The 19,594-nt window shown below is 52.8% G+C and overlaps 1 protein-coding gene across 2 annotated transcripts in view; it reads left to right on the top strand.

The window, feature by feature from the left end:
- Positions 1-8,313, top strand: part of IGF2BP1 (insulin like growth factor 2 mRNA binding protein 1) — a gene marked incomplete at both ends in the record, with an annotated part of 28,520 nt that extends 20,207 nt beyond the window's left edge. The window contains 13 exons of one of the 2 annotated variants that reach the window (XM_084275712.1): positions 1,048-1,096; positions 1,636-1,687; positions 2,466-2,529; positions 4,093-4,374; positions 5,088-5,222; positions 5,463-5,585; positions 6,074-6,209; positions 6,310-6,432; positions 6,743-6,859; positions 7,044-7,118; positions 7,420-7,551; positions 7,732-7,845; positions 8,221-8,313. In XM_084275712.1, the coding sequence (XP_084131838.1) occupies positions 1,048-1,096; positions 1,636-1,687; positions 2,466-2,529; positions 4,093-4,374; positions 5,088-5,222; positions 5,463-5,585; positions 6,074-6,209; positions 6,310-6,432; positions 6,743-6,859; positions 7,044-7,118; positions 7,420-7,551; positions 7,732-7,845; positions 8,221-8,313 (1,495 nt within the window). Of the gene's footprint in view, positions 1-1,047; positions 1,106-1,635; positions 1,688-2,465; positions 2,530-4,092; positions 4,375-5,087; positions 5,223-5,462; positions 5,586-6,073; positions 6,210-6,309; positions 6,433-6,742; positions 6,860-7,043; positions 7,119-7,419; positions 7,552-7,731; positions 7,846-8,220 lie in introns of both variants that reach the window. The other variant, XM_084275711.1, reaches the window with a different exon arrangement.
- Between the last annotated feature and the right edge of the window lie 11,281 nt (positions 8,314-19,594).

Genomic DNA, 19,594 nt, shown 5'->3' with positions numbered 1-19,594 from the left:
CTTTTTTTTTTTCCACTATCCACCCAGTTTGAGTCTGTAGAAGTGACAAAACTTGGTGTTTTGGAGCTTTCTGGTCCCTGAGTTGGCTGGAACACTGAAAAAGCGTACTACTTGTGGGCTTCCTTTGCCTTCTAGAGGGGAGAGCAGCCCCAAGTCTGGCTGTCCCACCCTCTGGCCTGAATCTTTGGGAATTTGGGGTTTCTTTGGGAAACCCCAGTGTGGTTTGAACCCAGCTGGCCCAGCCAGCCCATCCAGGGATTTTGATGTGGGTGGGTTTGTGGACAGAGGGGATGCCGGAGGCAGCTCCTTACCTGGGTGCTAAATCCTGCCCATTGCTTGGGGTTTAAATGTGTGGTTGCCTTTAGGTGGGGCCTCTCGGGGTGTCCAGCAGCACATGGGGGTACCAGCAGCTGCACACTGGTGCTGGAGCTGCTGGACAAGCCCATAGTTGCTCTCAGCTGTCTGCAGCAGCTGCAGGGTGAGGGGTAGGTGGGGGAGGGTGGGGACCAGCATCCCTGGGGTAAATTCGGCATCACAATTAAAAAAAACCCAACCACCAATTTCTGTTCTGGGTAAAGTGAGGTTGGGAAGAGCCAAAACCCTTGAGTGGAGAAGCATCCCCAGACATCTTTGGTGCTGGAGCTGGGATGCTCACACCTTGATTCAGAGTCACCCAGGGTTTTGGATGCGGAGGGGATGCTCCAGTGGGTTGGTGGCATCCTCAGGGTCATCCCTTGGGTAGGTTTTGTGAGCACAGGGCTCCCTCTTTGGTTTCTAATCCTTTTATTTGACCTGGCACAAATCTCTCCCTTCCCAGCTGTGCTGGCATTGGGGCTGCAGCCGGTGCAGGAGGGTTGGGGGGCAGGGGGGGGTTGGGGCACTTTGCTCTCTGTGAAGCTCCTGGCTTACAACCCTGGTCAGAGCTGAGGTTTAATGAGCCAAAAGCCATCAGAGACCCTGGTAGAGCATAGACATGCCAAAGCTGGGTGAGATGTCCGTGGGTTTGGGCACCAAACCTGCTTTTTAATCACTTTATGTTTGTTTCAGGAGCCGGAAGATTCAGATCCGCAACATCCCCCCCCAGCTGCGATGGGAGGTAAGAGGGGCGAGCTGAGAAGGGCAGATCAGATTTAAGGACTGATTCCAGCCCCCTTCTGCCCTGGTTTCTATACCTGGGATTAAAATCAATTTACCCTTTTCTTCATTATTAATTAATGTCTAATTACGCTCGATCCTCGTGTCCACGCAGCTTATTCCTCTTCTGTTACGGGAGTAAATTCAGCTGGTGGGAGCTCCATAAACTGCACCAAGAAAAATCCCCATTAATAACAATCAGTTATTCTGATTTATCTCTTGTATAAAGAGCAAACCAGAGTGTTTCTTCCTCTGACTGTCAGGACTTTTCCCTGACTCTCCTCCTGCTCCCATACCTGACTCCAAAGCCCCTTTGGGTTCAGCATCCTGGGGCAGGCAGGAGCTTCCTTCCATCTAATTGCTTGTGAAACCTTAATGAGTAGAAAGTTGCTGTTGCCAATTGATTGTGTTTCCCTGGTCTGTCCTGACGATCCCGGTGTGCAGTGGTTGGTTTTGGGTTGGTTTGGTTATTTCTTCTTCCCCTCATCTCCCTTTTTGCAGGTTCTGGATGGTTTGCTAGCCCAGTATGGCACTGTAGAGAACTGTGAGCAAGGTAGGACTGGAGAGAAAGAAGCAGCTGGCTTTGAGATGGATTTGAGACATTTTCTGCCCTGGGTGTTTTTGGTGTGTGTGGGGGGAGGAGGGTGAGGAGGAACACGTGGTTTTCCTTTGTCAGCAGAAGCTGCAGCTGAAGATGTCAAGAGGTCTCAGCCTGGGCGCTGGGGCTTTCTTAATTTGATCCCTGTTACTAAAAGAACAAAGAGGAGGAGTCCCCTGTGATGGCTTTGGGCAGCACCTGTGGGTATCCCCATCGTTCCCACCGTGCCCGTGGGGTCCCCACCAGCGGCTGCTCCCGGGGAAGGTGCAGGATGCTCTCCCCAGGCTGGCTGGGGACTAGAGCTGTCTCTGCTCAGCAGATCTTATCTCGGCCTCTAATGGCAATCAGTCGAGGCCAAGGGTTTAATGTTGCCCCTGGGATGTTTAGTGAGAGTAGAGTTACCATAATGCTCCTAGAAATGGAAAGGAGGGATCAGAGGAGCTCCAGGGACCGTCCCTGGGCTGCAGCAAGGCACGGCAGGAATGAGTTGGCTTTGGTGACTTCGCTGTGGGGCATGGTGGGGTCCTTTGAACAAGGCAGGAGGGGCTGTGCCGTGCAGGATGAGTCCCAGCATGGCCATGGATGCTTCTCCCGTGCAGGAGAAGGTGGTTTGCAGCTCCCCAGGGTGCCCTGGTGAAGACACATCCAGGCAGGGACTTGTTTGGGGGAGGCAGGGAGGGAAGAACACCTTGGGGTTGGTGCTGCCTCTCTCACTCTGCCTCTCTTCTTGCAGTGAACACGGACAGTGAGACCGCCGTTGTTAACGTCACCTACGCCAACCGGGAGCAGACCAGGCAGTAAGTGTCCCCTGGGAGCTCAGGCTGCCCCCCCCTGCACCTCCAGCCCCTTCCCTGCTTGTGCAAAGCAGCGTTTCCAGTGCTGGGGGTCAGGTTACCCCAGAGTTCCTGAATCCTGGCTAAAAAAGCAGCAAGTCTTGGAGGAAAGAACCCAGATTTGAAGCCCATCAGGGGATGTCTGTGTGTTTGGGTTGCTCTCTGCAGCCCAGTGAGTAAACCCTTAATGTTCTGCTCAAGGCAAAGCAGAGATTTTCTTCTCCCAGTGTGATTTCAGGAGTTACATCTCCAGAAAAAAGTACCCATGAGAGCAGGGATCGTAGGAGCTGGTAGGTGTCAGGCTCCATGTGTCTTCTCTGGCTGATGGCTGTGTCACTGGGGGCTTGTAGTTCCATCCCCCATCCTGCTTGGGGAAGATCAGGCTTTGTGCTGAATCCATATGGAAAATCATCAGGGTTCCACTGCTGTTTCTTTCATCTCCCTTTCATCCCGATGGAGGCCTCAGGGGAGCTGGGAAAGGGCTGGATGGGATCAGCTCTTTTCCTTGGAGGGGCAGCCTGGAGGAGTGTGGGGAGTGATGGGTGGGATTTACCTGTAAAGGTTTCCATCACTGAGGTGGACACATCTCTGGTGGAGCCGTGGTGGCCTCCCCACCATCCCTGGAGACATCACCTGTGGCTGGTATGCTTTGCAGAGCATCTTCCTCTGGTCCCTCTGCATCCTGTTGGGGTGGGGAAGTCTCTGTTCAGCTGGTTTTAGGGGTTTTTCGGTGCATTCTTAAGGGTTTTCTTTGTGTTTATATTATTTTTTGGTGTGTTTTTGGGGTGGGTTTTGGGTTTTTTTTTTTCCAAGAGGTGAGTCACTGACCGCAGCTTTGATTTCCTCCATACAAAGCCCAGGGAGGTTTGAAGGAGCCGCCAAGAGCCGTGGCCAAAAGCTGAGGCTTTGCTCTTGCTACCAGCCCCATCTATCGACAGCGTCCGGCTCTTGCAGTCACCAGAGTCTGGCCAGCAGAGGGATTTGAAACATTCCGCTCCCCCCCCCCAAAATCCTAAGGGAGAAGATCTGTGGGAATCCTGCACGGTCCTGTCCTGCCCCTGTCCCTCCCATCCCCTCCCCCGTGTGCTTGGAGAGGTTCCCCTTTAACTATTTAGCTGTGTCCTGGATGGGTGGGGAGTCCTGCATCCCTGGTCCCCACAGCATCTCTGGCACCTCCGATGGTTCTGTAGGTACCAGGAGGAATTTATTCACTGAGAGGGTTGTCGGGCATCAGAACAGGCTGCCCAGGGGGTGGTGGGGTCTCCATCCCTGGAGGGGTGTAGAAGGTGGATGGATGAAGTCCTTAAGGACATGATCTAGAGGTGGAGCAGGCAGGGTCAGGCTGTGGTTGGACTCTGTGCTCTAAAGGGTCCCTTCCAACCCAGGTGACTCCATGATTCCTGTCCCTGCTCCTGGTGCTCCCGCCCTGGTGAGGGTCGAGCTGGTGCCGACGCGCTGCTGCTGGGCGTGGGGTGCACGAGGAGAGACCCCCCCCCGCCCCTATCCCAACCCCTTCTCCCCTTCCAGAGCCATCATGAAGCTGAACGGGCACCAGCTGGAGAACCACGCGCTGAAGGTCTCCTACATCCCCGACGAGCAGTCCGTGCAGGGGCCGGAGAACGGGCGGCGGGGCGGCTTCGGGGCGCGCGGGGCTCCCAGGCAGGGCTCCCCCGTCACCGCCGGAGCGCCGGTGAAGCAGCAGCCCGTGGACATCCCCCTCCGCCTCCTGGTGCCCACCCAGTACGTGGGTGCCATCATCGGCAAGGAAGGGGCCACCATCCGGAACATCACCAAGCAGACACAGTCCAAGTGAGTCTCTTTCCCCCCCCCCCACGAGCTGGTTTGTGCTGCCTTGAGCCCCGTGGTTTGCAGAGCCAGACAAGGCTGGATTGTTAATTACCCTTTTGGGGAGAATCTCATTTTTTGGAGCTCTCTGGAGCTCCCCCCCAGCTCCTCCTGCTGTGTAGGGCAATGTGTCCAAGAGCCACCTCCCCCAGCCCAGGCTTTCTTGGCTGTGCTTCTCCTCACATCTCCCTTTGCTGGGGCTGCTGTGGATGGGACAGGACCTGAGCAGTCATGGAGGGGGGGGTGTCTCTGCACAAACCTGTTGAGCTTTGCAGGCTCTTGCGTTTGGCCCCCCAGCTTGTGTTGGCTCTTGTCCCTCAGGGAAGGGAAGGCTTGATCTAAGTGGAGTGATGGGCAGCCCATCCCACCCCCCAGCCACGTGCTTGTTCCACCACTTCATCGTTCCCATTGCTTAAAATAAATAGATGCTGAAGATGAAGAGTGAAGCTCAAACCACAGGAATTTGGGTTTCTGTGGTTTGAGCTTCTCTCTGGGGTGTCCACGTTGAAAATAGAGCCCAGAATTAATCCCATCTCCTTCCCTGGGTGCAGTATAACGTTATGCTTGAGTGTGAAGCTCCAGGTGGTCCATGGGGATGTGGAGGGGGGAGTGGAGCAGCTGGGAAGCCGCAGAGTCGCTCCCCCTGCCCCGTCCCAGCGCCCACCCCGTGCCTGCAGGATCGATGTGCACCGGAAAGAGAACGCGGGGGCTGCAGAAAAAGCCATCAGCGTCCACTCCACCCCCGAGGGCTGCTCTGCTGCCTGCAAGATGATCTTGGAGATCATGCAGAAGGAGGCAAAGGACACCAAGACGTAAGGTTTCCCCCCTGTTTTCTGTCCGTGTGTATCCCATCCGCGGCTCTTTGCTGGGTGCTGGTACCGCCCCAGTGCTTGGAGCTGGGTGATGCTCCCCTGTGTGTGCAGGAGCTTTGGCTTCAAAGGGCCCCAGGGGATGCTGAGCAAGGGGATGTGAGCTTCCCCTTCCCTCTGCACCGAATCCCTCCTGGCTGCAGTCATCCTTCATGTCTGTTTTCCACCCATTCCTCTCTCCAGAGCTGATGAAGTGCCTCTGAAGATCTTGGCCCATAACAACTTTGTGGGGCGCCTGATCGGCAAAGAAGGGAGGAACTTGAAGAAAGTGGAGCAGGACACAGAGACAAAAATCACCATCTCATCGTAAGGCTCCTCACTCCCTTCGGGGAAGCCAGGGCAGACCTTCCTCGGGCCAGGGTGCATGGGGAGGATGAGGAGAAGTTGGGTGGAGTGATGAGAGCAGTGCCTGCCCTCCAGCTGGGACCCACCTGGTGGTGTAGGGGCTTTAACCCCAAAGATCTCAAAAAATCTTGGCTTTATAGTTTCTGTATGCCCTGTCCCTTCTGTGTCCCCTTCCTGTCCCATCTGTGCCCCTCACCATCCCTCCAGGGCTGCAGAGCTGGGGACTGGCTGGTGTGGTGTCTGGGACTGGGGTTTTTACTCCTAAGCCGTGTTTTTAGGTGAAAGCAGAGTGGACTTCCCAGTGCAAAGCACCACACTGGTCCCTGCTCTGACCAGGACCAGGCAGTCCCAGTACACAGTGGCAGTGACACCCCGTCTCCCCAGTACACCCATGAGAAGGACCAGTGGACCCAGGTGAGGCAGGGTGCTGACACTGGCTTTCCTATCAGCTTGCAGGACCTGACTCTGTACAACCCTGAGAGGACCATCACGGTGAAGGGCTCCATTGAGAACTGCTGCAAGGCAGAGCAGGAGATCATGAAGAAAGTGAGGGAAGCCTACGAGAACGATGTAGCTGCCATGAGCGTGAGTGGGGTCGGGTCCTGCCCCGTGTCCCGGCTGAGGGGAGCTCTCCAGGAGGATGCCCTGGTGAAAGCAATGAGCATTTCTCTCCTCTCGCCCTCAGCTGCAATCTCACCTCATCCCTGGCCTTAACCTGGCTGCTGTTGGCCTCTTCCCTGCCTCCTCCAACGCAGTACCTCCTCCGCCGAGCAGTGTCTCCGGGGCTGCTCCGTACAGCTCCTTCATGGTAGGTGAACACTCAGCAGATTAAACTGGGCCTGCTTCCAGCTCAGGGATCTCCCTGGCATGGAGAAACCCCTTGCGATGGTCGGGGTTATGCCTTCAGCATCCCATCCTGTCAGCAGGCAGGTCAGGTCTGGCGTGGGTGCAGGATCTGGTGAGCATGGTGAAGGTGCTCAGAGCCCGTGAAGTAGGGTGGTGGCTCAGCCCCTCACCCTCAGGGAGGTGTGGGCATCACCTCGGGTGGGGGGAGCTTGGACCCCTGATCCCCAAAGGGGTTGCAGTGAGCCCTCAATGGTGGCTCTTCCCTCCCACAGCCTCCGGAGCAGGAGACGGTGCACGTCTTCATCCCCGCGCAGGCGGTTGGTGCCATCATCGGCAAGAAGGGCCAGCACATCAAGCAGCTCTCCCGGTTCGCAAGTGCCTCTATCAAGGTAGGGACTGTCCCTGCAAGGCCACCACCTCCCTGAGTGGGGACCTTTCTGGTGGTTTTCCCTCCAGAAAAGCCTAGGCAGTCGGGCTGGGGGCCCAATCCTGCGGCGCAGGGCAGGGAGGGCACAGCCACCACCCTGCCCGTGCTGCTCCTCACCACAGCTCCTGTCTCTTTCCCCCCTCCAGATTGCCCCTCCGGAGACGCCGGACTCCAAAGTGCGCATGGTCGTCATCACAGGCCCTCCAGAAGCTCAGTTCAAGGTTCCCCTTGTGCTGCTGTTGCCATGGGGGGATTTGGGGTGTCCCTTTCCACCACCCTGCGGAGCTGGGAAGGGAGGAGCAGGGTGGTGATCCCAGTTTTGAGCCCAGTCTGCAGCTGGATAAACTCGGCATCAGCTCTGGCAGAGGCTGAACTGGTTTGAAATGTGGAGGAACAGGGATTCCATGGGATGCTGTCCCATTCCGGGTCCCCAGGGATGGACACCCACCGAGCACGTGGGGGCATGGTGAGGGGTAGGGTGTCTTGGACGGCTCCTGACTCCATGTTCTCTGCCCTCCACAGGCGCAGGGCAGGATTTATGGGAAGCTGAAGGAGGAGAACTTCTTTGGACCGAAGGAAGAAGTGAAGCTGGAGACGCACATCCGGGTCCCCGCCTCGGCTGCGGGCAGGGTCATCGGCAAAGGGGGCAAAACCGTAAGCAGAAGTGATGCTCGGGTGGGATGGGAGCACCGTGGGAGCGGGAGGACATCCCTGGGATGGGGGCAGAGGTGGGGATTGCTTTGTCCCAGTGCCTGGGGACATCCCAGGGCTGGGATTCCTTGGGGGAAGTCATCCCTCCTGCACGGTGATGTGATCCCTGCCCCTTGCCCACAGGTCAATGAGCTGCAGAACCTGACGGCAGCGGAGGTGGTGGTACCCCGGGACCAGACCCCTGATGAGAACGAGCAGGTCATCGTGAAGATCATCGGGCACTTCTACGCCAGCCAGGTACGACCCCAGCAGCTCCCACGCCAACACCAGTGGGTTCCTTGGTGGCTGGCATGAGGTTGTGTCCACAGTGGAGGTTTGTTTCCACGCCTGGCTGGTGGTGGTGGCTGAAGCGGGTGAGGGTGAGCTGTCCTCTCTGCCAGGGGGGGATGATGGAGGAGCTGGGGGTGGGGGGGGAGCACGTGCACACACAGAGCATCCCCTCCCAAACCCAATTTCTGGAGGAAACAGCACTAAAACCAGAGCAGGAAGAGATCTCAGGGAGCAACTTCACCCAGCCCTGCAAACACTGCGGCATCTTCTGGGATGTACAAAGCAGTTTCCTTCGGGGTCCTCCCCAGCTCCCTCCCCACTCTTCACTCTTCTCCTCCACAGATGGCTCAGCGCAAGATCCGAGACATCCTGGCCCAGGTGAAGCAGCAGCACCAGAAGGGACAGAGCAGCCAGACACAAGCACGGAGGAAATAAGAGCAGCACCGACACCAACGTGAAACGCGGAACGAGCCAGTGCCGGGCTTAAGAGTGGCTGGGAATCAGTTACCGTAGAGATGCTAATTAATGACTTCTTCTTTCATTAACCGATTGAGATTAAAAGGCAGTTTGATTGGCTTCTGAGGTAGATGGCTAGGGGGGGGGAAATGAACCAAAAAAACACAAAAAAAGGCAAAAAAAAATTCATCCATTCACAGCTCCACGTTGCCACGACAGCTGCTTAAATGAAGCTGGGACCCCGGTGCTGGGTGCCCAGGGATGACCTGTGCAGCGAAGCTGTGGCTGCTGCAGTGTTGGGTCCCCTCTCTCTTGGGTGCAGGATTTGCCCCTCTTGTTTAAGTAGCTTCTGGAGGTCCCATCCCAGCTGGGGTGCCCGGTGGGCTGCGTCTCCCCGGCCCCTCGCTCCCTCCCTGCAGCTGGTGGACGTTCCCAGAGTGACATTAAATGTTTTTTGGGAGCATTTAATTCTGATCTATTTTTTAATTATTATTTTTCCCCCTATTTTATTTTCATTTTTGGGGAGGGGAAGCAGAATTCCAGTGGATTTTTGCCAACTCCCATGGGCAACAAAATCCATTGTGAGGGAGGAAAAAAAAAAGAAGGGGGGAACAAACCAAACCATAAACTCCCCACCTTAGAACCAGATGGATTTGGGCCCCTTGGGAGCTCAGCACCACCGGTGGGAGGGCAGGATTCCTCCTGCCTGCACTGCCTGTGGTGCCTTGTTGAAGCCTTTGAAGCCAGGAGAGCACCTCTCATTTTCCAGGATGATTTTATTTTTGTTCCTTTCAGTTGTTGGAATGTTTTTTTCTTTTCATTTTAGGGTAGTTTAAAGAAAGAAATCTCCTTTTTGTTTTTAATTACTGTATTTTTAAGCCTATGAACTCACGGTGGAAGCGGGATGTGCCATCGTTTTGGGGTGTATTTTTTAGTGATCTCTGTCACAAAGGTGACAAACCTGTCCTAGGGACGAGGCAAACTGCCCAGGGAAGGGAAGGGGTGAGGGAGGGACCTTGATTTTTTCCCTCTTCCCTTCAAGCAAGAGCAATAAACCACCACCAAACAAAACAGTAAGGCAAAGAAACCCCTGCTTGGTAGGAAATCTAAATCTTCATCTCTTAAATAATCAGATTATGGGAACTAAATGGATGGGGAATGGTTTTTTGGGGGTCAGAAAAGGAGCTGGAGGGGTTGAGTGTGTAGCGGGGAGATGCCTGGCAGTGGGGGACTCGGCTTTGCCACTGATCTGGAGCTGGGTTGATGCCTGACTCCTTTCCCCATCCTCTGCCAGCTGCCCCAGCCTCAGTTCCCCACCTGGAATAGGAGGTTTGTGCCCCGAAATCCCATCAGAGCCTCCAGAAAACACCCAGGGAATGTTATTAGCAACCAGAGGGGGATGCCAGCTCCCACCAACTCCCCTGGGACTATTTGTGTCTTATCCCCCCTCAACCTTTCCAGGTGGGGAAAAAAAATCTTGAAATTTGGCACATTTTTCTTAGTTCAGAAAGGTATTTTCCAGTTATTTAAAAGAAGCAGCCCAAGAAAAACCCACCCACCAGCCTCCTTTCTGTGGTGAGACTGTTCTCATGAGACGATGCCAAATATATACGTCAAAGGAATGTAATATGGTTACTGATTCCCGTCACTCTTACGTGGATTTTTTATATTTTAGAGAGATTTTAAGGATTTGTTTTTTAATATTGAGTATTTGGAAGGGACAGTAACTGCTGCCATCACCTCTTCCAGGCAGGGGAAGGTCTTGTCTCTACGCTGGGGATGGGGCAGCCCCCGGGGTGAGCCCCCACACTGCGTTTTTCTGCTGCAAAGTCCAGCTGAAACACAGATTTACACTGAGTTATGGGGGCTTCTTTTTATTTCTTTTAGGATGGGGAGGGTGAAAAAGCAAAAAAAAAAAAATTGGGATTAATTTAGAGAAAAGAGAGGGATGATGCTGGATCCTGCACCCACCATGCAGGAGGAGACCCAGGAGCATCCCCGATTTGGGGTTTAAAAGGAGGGAATTGGGAACAAACCCTGGCACTGATGCTTTGCCCTGTTGAATTTTCCAAAGTGGAGACTAGGTGTTGTCCTCTCCCCTTCCCCAACCCCCTTCCAGAGCATGGATTTTCCTGGGAGCATCCTCTAAAGCCAAACCCAGCTTGAAGTTCAACTCCTTGGCGGCATCAGGAAAACGAGTGGTTGATGGATTAAGGGGACACGGCAGCAGTTATTGTCCTTTATAAACCATTGCAACAACAGGGAGATGTGGGGGGGAAGCCAGGTATCGCTGTGTGTTTGAGCAGAGAGAGAGGAAAAAAAGAGAAAAAGACAAAAAAAAAAAGGAGAAAAAAGCAAAAAAGATGAGAAAAGGAAAAAAAAAAGCTACCTCAAGGTATGAAGTTACCTCAGCAATTGATTTTTTGTTTTAATTTTTCTTTTGGGGGGGGGCTTGCTGATATTTTATATAAAAGCTGATAGTCTTGAATATTTTATTTTTTTAATGAAAAGAGAAGTTAAGTTTCATAATTTCTTATGAGCCAGGAGTTATGTGCAGGTAACCAAGTGTTATGAGCTCTCTATGGAGAACGACAGGGATTTCAGACATAGTGGAAAAGATGGCAGCAGCTTTTTGGTTTTCCTATTTTTTCGGGGGTGTTTTCTGCCCCTTAATGAATTTCATCATGGCACAAGTGCTGTTGGGTGTCACGATTCAAGACCTTGGACCAGTTGGAGCCCAGCAACTTTCTCAATTGGGAAAAAAAAAAATCCTCCTTTCTTGCTTTTTTTTAAATTAATTTTTAAAACCCCTGACCCAAACCCCAAAGGCTTTTCTCAATCCCACTCCATCCAAACATTCAGCTTCTGCAAAAGAACTTTCTGAGATCCCCAAATCCTCCTCTCCTGGGGGGAACACGAGGCTGGGCTCCGCGGCAGCACTGACTATGCAAAGTGGGGTACAGGGGGGGTTGCTGGGATTTAAACCACACCAGCTCAGGCAATTGAATTTTTTTAAACACTTGGAAGCCATATATATATAAATATATATATTATTTTTTATATATGTGTATATATATATATATATCCCAGAACCTGAGCAGATCAGCCTCCTGCCTTGCCACGGAGGCAGCGTCAAACCATCTTCTCCACTATGATGCTGGTAAATGTTTTACAGAGATTTGCCTCCGTTTTAACGAGGAAAAGTGATTCAAGAAGAAAAAAAAAAAAGGAAAAAAAAAAAGGAAAAAAAGGGAAAAAAAAGAAAAGAAAAAAGGGAGAAGGAGAGAAATGAATGGGAGCCAATTCTGTTTGCTGGGATTCTTTTTCTCTGTGTAAACGCACATCGAGGAGGGAGAGGATAAATTCAGCCCTGAGGAGTGAGGGGTGTGAATGTCTCTGCCCTCCCTAGAAGGTTTTTTGGGGGGGTTTAAAGTCCCATCTCACTGGTTTTCACACTACCTGCAGGAAAAAAAAAAGACCTGTATTTTAACGATGGTTAAAGAGATCCTTGGGCTAAAAGATGAATATGGGAGCAGCAGGTGCTGCCGTCCCCATCCCACCTCCCCCTGCTTCTCCCCACCCCCCAAAATCTAATTGCTGTGGGTGAGAAGGGAGGGATCCAACATCACTGGCAATAAGGAAGCACTGACTTTTTTTCCCCATCAATTTGGGGCCAAAGGAGCAGAATTTGGGCCAGCAGCTCTCCTGCCTGGGCTGTGGGATGGGGTTTTCAATTTTTTTTTTCCTTAATTCTATTTTTTTTTAAGGACAACTGGCATTTCTCTGAGGGGGAAAAACGGTTTCTTATTACTTGAAATCTCTGGCTCTCTACTTTTTTCTTTTTTTTTTCCCTTTTTTTCTTTTTTTTCCTTTTTTTTTTTTAACCTGGGGTTTGTTTTCCAGCCTTGCACAGAGCAGTGTATTCAGACATCGGTGATTATAATTGTCTTTTCCAACAGCAAGCGGTTTTTTTTTTTTTTTTTTTTTGGGATAACTGGTTCAAACTGTATCACTGAGGGATAAAGAAGAAAAAAAAAAGAGAAAAGAGAAAAAAAAAAAAGAAAAGCCAACAAAAAAACAAAACACCACCACCACCCCCCCCTCACCCCCAACATCCCACCCTAAGCACCCCCAGTCCTGTTGATCTGGTTGTTGCAGTGAGATCTTGGTTTAAAATCTGATGATTCAGGGAAACCTTTGATGCTTCTTCCCCCCCCGCCCCCTCCATCCTCACCAGTCCTGCTGCTGTGATGGAGGAGTGATTGGTGCTTCTATTTTTGGGGGGTTTGGGGGAGAATTTCTTTGTTTTCCCAAAGGAAATTATTTATATAAAGTGATTTGCAGTAAGGATGACGCCTCTGAGCAGCTCCTGTGTTTCTCTGGAGTTCAAGCTTGAGCGAGGAAGAGCGAAGCCGGGATGGGTGGCAGGAGATGGGAGCGAGCCCTGGGTCAGGCCTGGAAAGGAAAAACAGGGAAGAAACAACAAAAACAAAGCCCTAGTGAACCCCAAAAGCAAGCAGGGAGGGTCCCCAGCCTCCTCTTAACTCCCCCTGGGTCCTCTTTGCACTAGAATAAGAGGAAACCTCAGCCCGGAGAGGTGAGCAGCACAGCACCACCAGCTCCCCTGCCCTGTTTTTATCCCAGCAGGAATAATTTGGGGTTATTTTAAATTCTTTCTGGTTTATTCTACCATTTCTTTCCCTCCCTCCACCCTCCCCCCACTAATAAGCAAGGAGCAGCCCCAGCCCTACCCCATCTGGGGATGTGTAGCAGGTTGGAAGCATCCTTGTCTGGGGGGTTGAGGCAGGATGTGGGGTTTGTTAAAGCTGGGGTGAGGGGGGGTGATGTAGGGAACCTCTGGGCAGGGTGGGGGGAATGGGCTAAAATGGGTTTCAGCTCGCTGGGTCGTGCTGGGGAGCTGTTGCAGGCAGACAGTGAGCAGGCAGAGCTTGTGCCCCTGGGGGGGAAAGGAAAGCGAGCCAAGCACTTCTCCGTGCCTCAGTTTCCCCCCTCCTCCCAGGAGGGGGTGGTACTGGTCTCCTACCTCCCAGGGCTGGTGTGGGGATGAGCAGATTGATGTCTTGAAAGCACTTGGTGCTTCTCAGTGTCATTACCCATCAACCGGAATGAGCCGCCGCTGCGCTAAGGAGAGACTTGGGTTGGGGGGGGTTCACCTCCTTTTAAAGCTCTCAGAGTCTTTGCTGGAGAAAGAGAGAGAAAAAGGACATGGAAAAAAAAGATAAATCCCCCAAATCCTAGTTAACCTTTCTTCTCTTCCACGCTCTGACCACTTCCTCAGCTGCTGGGAGCATCTGTGGGCTCAGCAGCAGTGCTGGGACCGGGCTCCTTCCCCACAGCCAGACCTGGCTGCTGAGGGGGGGGGTGTTACAGAGGAGAATCCATTGTAAATACTGAAATGAAGCTGCCTCTGAGCTCCAGTCTGTGTTTCCTGGGCATTGGGGTTGGGTTTGCTTTGATTTTTTAGCTTGTTTAAAATTATTAAAAAAAAAAAAAGAAGGAAAAATGAGTCAGGTAGTTAATGAGTCAGGGAAAAAGGCTTCTAATTCCTCACTCCAGCTACTGGGAGGGTTTTCTAGGCTCAAGATCAGGAACACAGACGTTAATTCAATTTAATCTTGGTTTATTGATGTAGGGCTTCCCTCCCTGGCCCCGCTGGCCCACACCACATAGGCTTTCCCATATCTTTTTAAGGGACTTTCTTGGTGTTTGGAGAATTTAATACCCGAGGTGGTTTGGGGTTTTTTTTTGGGGGGGGGTGTGGGGTGGATTTTCTGAGTTGAATTTGGGTTTTTTTTTTTCCTGGTTGTTTTTAATTTCTTTTATTTTTTTTTCCCATTGTAACTTTTTCTTTTGTTGGGGTGAAATGGGTGTGATCCTGTGAAAGGAGTTTTTCTCCTGGGCTATTGAAGCATCCTCATACTGCTCTGGCTCCTGGGTGGTGCTGTGCCTGACTGGAGGGTGAAGGATTTGGCTCTGGATTTGCTTCGGGAGGTGGGAGCAGCGGGAACTGGGTGATGTTTGAGGCTTCAGTCCCTTTGTCTGAGGTGGGTGGCCACGGGATGGATGTGGCATCCGAGCAGGTGCTTGGCAGTAGCTGTTCAGGGTTAGGATTAGTTGGGGATGCTCTCCAGGAGCTCCCCTCTGGCAGGGTGTGGGGAGCAGGGATGTGTCTCCCTGCAGTCGGATCAGCTTTTCCTCTTAGTTTTGGTGGTGCTTTTTTACAGGTTTCTTTCTCTAACTCACTTGTGATGGTGGGTGAGATCCAGAGTGGAGCCAAACAGCCAGAGGCTCTTCAGGCCTGGTTTTTGGGGGGGGGTTGAGACCATGCAGGTGCTGCAAGCTGGAAATGTACATGTGCAAACTACCTCAGAGCTGGCAGGGAGCCCCAGGGACAGGTGGGGGTCCCTCATTGCCCCCCCAACGCCCCCATCCCCCATGGTCTCTGGCACCCCTGAGCTCAGCAGAGACCCTCCTGGCTGGTGGGGAGGCAGTTTTGGCATCCTGACTTTCCACCCTGCAGTTAGGGAGAGCTGATGAAGGCTCCTGAGGATGCTGGGAGGGTGGTGGGATGGGACAGTGGCCCAGGCAGACCCCTGAAGAGTCAGCCCTGGGCTGACTTGGGTGTGTGTTGGATCCCTGCTGCTTTACTGTACAATACAGAATTACTGAGGGGGGTTGTTGAAGATTAATGCCTCTCTGAGCAGCAGCAGAGAGTGGTGGGATGCTCAGCTGGACCACAGTGGGATGTTCCACCATGGTGGGATGTTCACTGGACCAGGGCAGGTTGTCCTGCCATGGTGGGATGCTCAGCTGGACCAGGGCAGGATGTTCTACCGTGGTGGGATGCTCAGCTGGACCAGGGCAGGATGTCCTACCGTGGTGGGATGCTCAGCTGGACCAGGGCAGGATGTCCTGCCATGGTGAGATGCTGTCTGCTGAACCAGGGCAGGATGTCCTGCCGTGGTGAGATGCTGTCTGCTGGACCAGGGCAGCACCCCATCCCTGCCAGTGCAGCAGAGAGGTGGAATATGAACTGTGGAAAGTATTTTTGCTTGAAGAATAATTGTAATTAAGGATTGAAGCCCCAGGAGTCGGGATGGACGACAGAACTGAAGCCATTTTCATGATTTTAATTTGCTTTTGGACCAGTTTGGGAAATGGTCTCTGCAAAGCAACACTTAAGTCTGGCAGGGGGGAGTTTGCCCACGTTCTGGAGAGGAAAGGGGCTGCCCCAGAGCACGGCCCCAGCAGAGCTGCCCGTGGCAGGGAGGGGAGGCAGGGAATGGTGCTGGGCTTGGTGGGTGCTCCCATTCCCCATTGAGAATGGGATTGACTGGGATCGGGGCAGCAAGTCATCCTTAAGGTGGCCATAATCAGTGGCAGCGCTCATTACCCAGCTGTTAATTGTGTTGGTTCATTAGAAACACATCTGGATTCATCTCAGGATCGAGTTCCTGGACTTCAGGAGGAAAGTCACCCTAACCCATGCCACCCCCACCCAGCCCCTCCATCCCCCTGCCCCCTCCCTCCCATCCTGCACCAGAAGGATGTGGGGGTGGCTCCAGAGGAGGCAGAATTCCCCGTGAGGCCCCAGGTTTTTCTGAGACCCCCCCCGAGCGGGGCCGGTGCCCGTAGGGTCCCCCAGCTTCACCTCACATCAAACTGGGGGGCAGAGGGGGGGTGGGCACGACCTTATATATAACCAATTCAGTTTTGTTTATCTACCTCTTAGTGACAATAGATGGAAACCTAGGTAGTGGCGACTCCACAGGCTGTAGTTTTAGGGGGAAAAAAAAAAGAAAGAAAAAGCAGAAAATTAATTAAAAAGTGACTCTCTTTTTCCAAAGAAAAAAAATGTTCTTTAAAAATAGAATTTATGGGCTTTCTTTTCACTTGAAAGTGGGTGTTAGTTGCTAAAGCTCCAGACCTCAGCAGGCAGAAATGGTTGGTTGTGACTATTTTTATTATTTTAATTTTTTTTGATGCTCAATCTTCCATTTTCATTTTTTTTGATGCTCAATCTTCCATTTTATTTTAATTATTTTTTCTCCTTTTGAGCTTGGATATTTACTTCTTCCATCAGCAGAACCCCCTCCATCCTCCTCACTTCCCCAGCCTAATGGGCTGAACCCCGTTAGCTGTTGCTGGGGGAAATCCCAGTTGGTGGGTTCTTTCTTATGGTTTTGGGGAGGGGGGGAGCGGGCAGGATGGTGGCAGCACGAGGTGCTGGAGCTGAATTTGGGGGGGGGGGGGGGGGGGGGGCTACATCACCTTGCACCTCAACACCAGGAACACCCAGCACCTCCTCATCCACAGGATGGTGCACCCAAGGGTGCTGCTTCTCCCCCCAGTACAATTTCAGGCTGTTGCAGAAAAATAAATCAATAAAAAGATGAACTGTACTGTCCTGTAACGATTTTATTTTTCCTCTTTCCAGCCAAAATGTTCCCCCCTCCTCCTTGCCTCCTCTAATCCATGTTCGTCCCTTGTCCCTCGGTGGCTTGGATGTGGGGTGGGGAGGGACCTGGGGGCTCCATTTCTCTTCCACTGAGGTTGGTTGGGGGGTTTGGGGGTTTTTTTCTTTCTTTTTTTTTTTTTAATTTTTAATTATTTTTTGGCCACAACCCACGTGACTCCAACTGTTCCGTTTCTGAAAATAAAGAGGAAAAAAAAACAAAAAACCAAACAAATGTTAAAAAAATAACAGAGTGTTTGTGTGTCTATGGGGGGAATAACAGGGGAAAAAAGAGACAGAAGGGGGAATAAACAAATAAAGGGGGGGGGTAAAAGGGGAGAAAATGGAGGGAGAAATAGAGGAAAAAAATAGAGGGAAAAAAGGGGGGAACAGAGGAAAAAATAGAGGAAAAAATAGAGGGAAAAGGGGGAAATAGAGGAAAAAATAGAGGAATAAAGGGGGAAATAGAGGAAAAAATAGAGGAATAAAGGGGGAAATAGAGGAAAAAAGAGGAAGAAAGGAAATAAAAAAGAGGAAAAAGGGGAAATAGAGGAAAAATAGAGGAAGAAAGGGGAAATAGGAAAAAAACAGGAAGAAAGGGGAAATAGAGGAAAAATAGAGGAATAAAGGCGGAAATAGAGGAAAAAAATAGAGGAAGAAAGGGGAAATAGAAAAAATAGAGGAAGAAAGAGGAAATAGAAAATAGAGGAAGAAAGGGGAAATAGAGGAAAAAATAGAAGAAAGGGGAAATAGAGAAAAAAATAGAGGAAGAAAGGGGAAATAGAGAAAAAATAGAGGAAGAAAGGGAAATAGAGGAAAAAATAGAGGAAGAAAGGGGAAATAGTGGAAAAAATAGAGGAAGAAAGGAAAAAATAGGAAAAATGGAGGGGGAATAGAGGAAAAAATAGAGGAATAAAGTGGAAATAGAGGAAAAATAGAGGAATACAGGGGAAATAAAAAAATAGAGGAATAAAGGGGGAAATACGAATAAAGGAAAATAGATGACTAAAGGGGAAATAGAGGAAAAAATAGAGGAAAAATGGAGGGGAAATAGAGGAAAAAATAGAAGAATAAAGGCGGAAATAGAGGAAAAAATAGAGGAATAAAGGGGAAATAGAGGGAAAAATAGAGGAATACAGGAAAAAAACAGGAAAAATGGAGGGGAAATAAATAGAGGAAAAAAATAGAGGAATAAAGGGAGGAAGTAGGAAAAAAGGGGGGAATAAGTAAAAATGTAAAGGGAAAAATAGAAGTGGGGGAATGAGAATAAAATATAAAAGAATAAGGAAAAGTATAAATAAAGGAGGGAATAAGGGAAATATTGGGAATTTAAAGGGGGAAACGGGTGTTGAGGGCTGGGACAAGGAGCGAGTGGCAGCAGCGAGGCTCGGGGACCTGCCGGAGGATGCTGTGGCCTCGTCCCGGGTACCGGCAGCTCCCGGCGGGGGCCGGTACCGTGATTTAACGTGCTTGGTGGGAATAATTAACAACATTGGCTTGCGCGGGAGTTGGGGGGGACCCTCTGCACCCCCGCCCGGCAGGCACGTGTAGCCCGGGCTGCAGCACGGGTGCTGCTCCCACACGCTCTGCAGCCTCCGCACCCTCCGGGGCGGCTCAAGGGCACCGAGAGAGACCGGACCGGTCGCCCTGGAGCCGCCCGGGGAGGGGGAAGCGGGGGACGGACACACCGGGGGATGGACGCGGGACGCTTCTCCCGCATCTCCCCCCGCCGCCCTTTCCCGTCCTCCCGCGGGGGGAGTGGAGCGGAGCCACCCCGGGATGGACGGACGCACGGGGGCGGGTCCCGGGGTGGGGAGGGAGGGAAGCGGGACCCCGCTCAGGGGGCGGCCTGGCCGGGCCGGGGCCGGGGGGGGGGGCTGGTTTCAGCCGCGGGCGGCCGCGGGGCAGTCTGAGGGCGCGGCGGCGCGCAGAGCACGCAGCGGTCCCATGGTGTAATGGTTAGCACTCTGGACTTTGAATCCAGCGATCCGAGTTCAAATCTCGGTGGGACCTCGTGTTCATTTTTGGGCTCCGCCGTCGCCGGTAACGCGGCGGGAGGCGGCAGCGAATCTCTCCGGTGCGGGGGGGGGAGTTGTGTGTGTGCGGGGACGCGGGACGGGAGCTCGTTGTCAGTTCCCCGCCTCGCCCTGGGCGCCCGGCGGGCTCCATTTTGTGCGGGGGCGTCGCCTCTTCACTGCGCGTGCGGGACAGAGGGCGGCGGGCGGGCACGCCTCCCCATTCCCGGCGCTGATTGGGCGCGCGGGCTGACACTCTCGCTTTCCCGCGCAGCCATTGGCTGAGAGCGCGCCCCGCCCCGCCCCCCACCGCGCGCCAGTGCAGCGGCGCTGCCTCAGGGCGGTCTGAGGGGAGGGGCCGGATCCCGCCGGCAGCAGCTTAGTGCCGCTGACGTCGTTTTCCAGCCGTTTAACGGCGATTAACCGCTCCATCCCCTCCGGGCCCATCCGGTTACCGCCCCGGATTAGGGGCAGCGCGGTGCCCGGGAGCTGGGCCCGGCGGAGCCGCGCTCCCCGCCCCCCCCAGCCCCAGTAAACACAGAGGCCGCGGCCGAGCTGGCGGGTTTATTGAGCGTCTGCGAGGGGAGCAGAACCGCCTCTGGGTCGGGCTCTTCAGGCTACGGGGAGCGGTGGGGACACCCCCTGCCCGGGGAAAAGCCTTTCCCTGTGCTCTCTGCCGGGGAACCCCCACCTTGGGGCGGCTCTGGGGCTGAGGGGCAGCCCCTGCCTCTGCCACTGGTGCTGGGCAGGGCCGCAGGCCAAGCAGCGG

The sequence above is a fragment of the Gallinula chloropus genome (genome assembly GCF_964237585.1).
Source record: "Gallinula chloropus genome assembly, chromosome: 26".
In the NCBI taxonomy this organism is placed as follows: Eukaryota; Metazoa; Chordata; class Aves; order Gruiformes; family Rallidae; genus Gallinula; species Gallinula chloropus.
The sequence above is the reverse complement of the archived record's forward strand: the minus strand, read 5'-3'. Positions and strand labels throughout refer to the sequence as shown.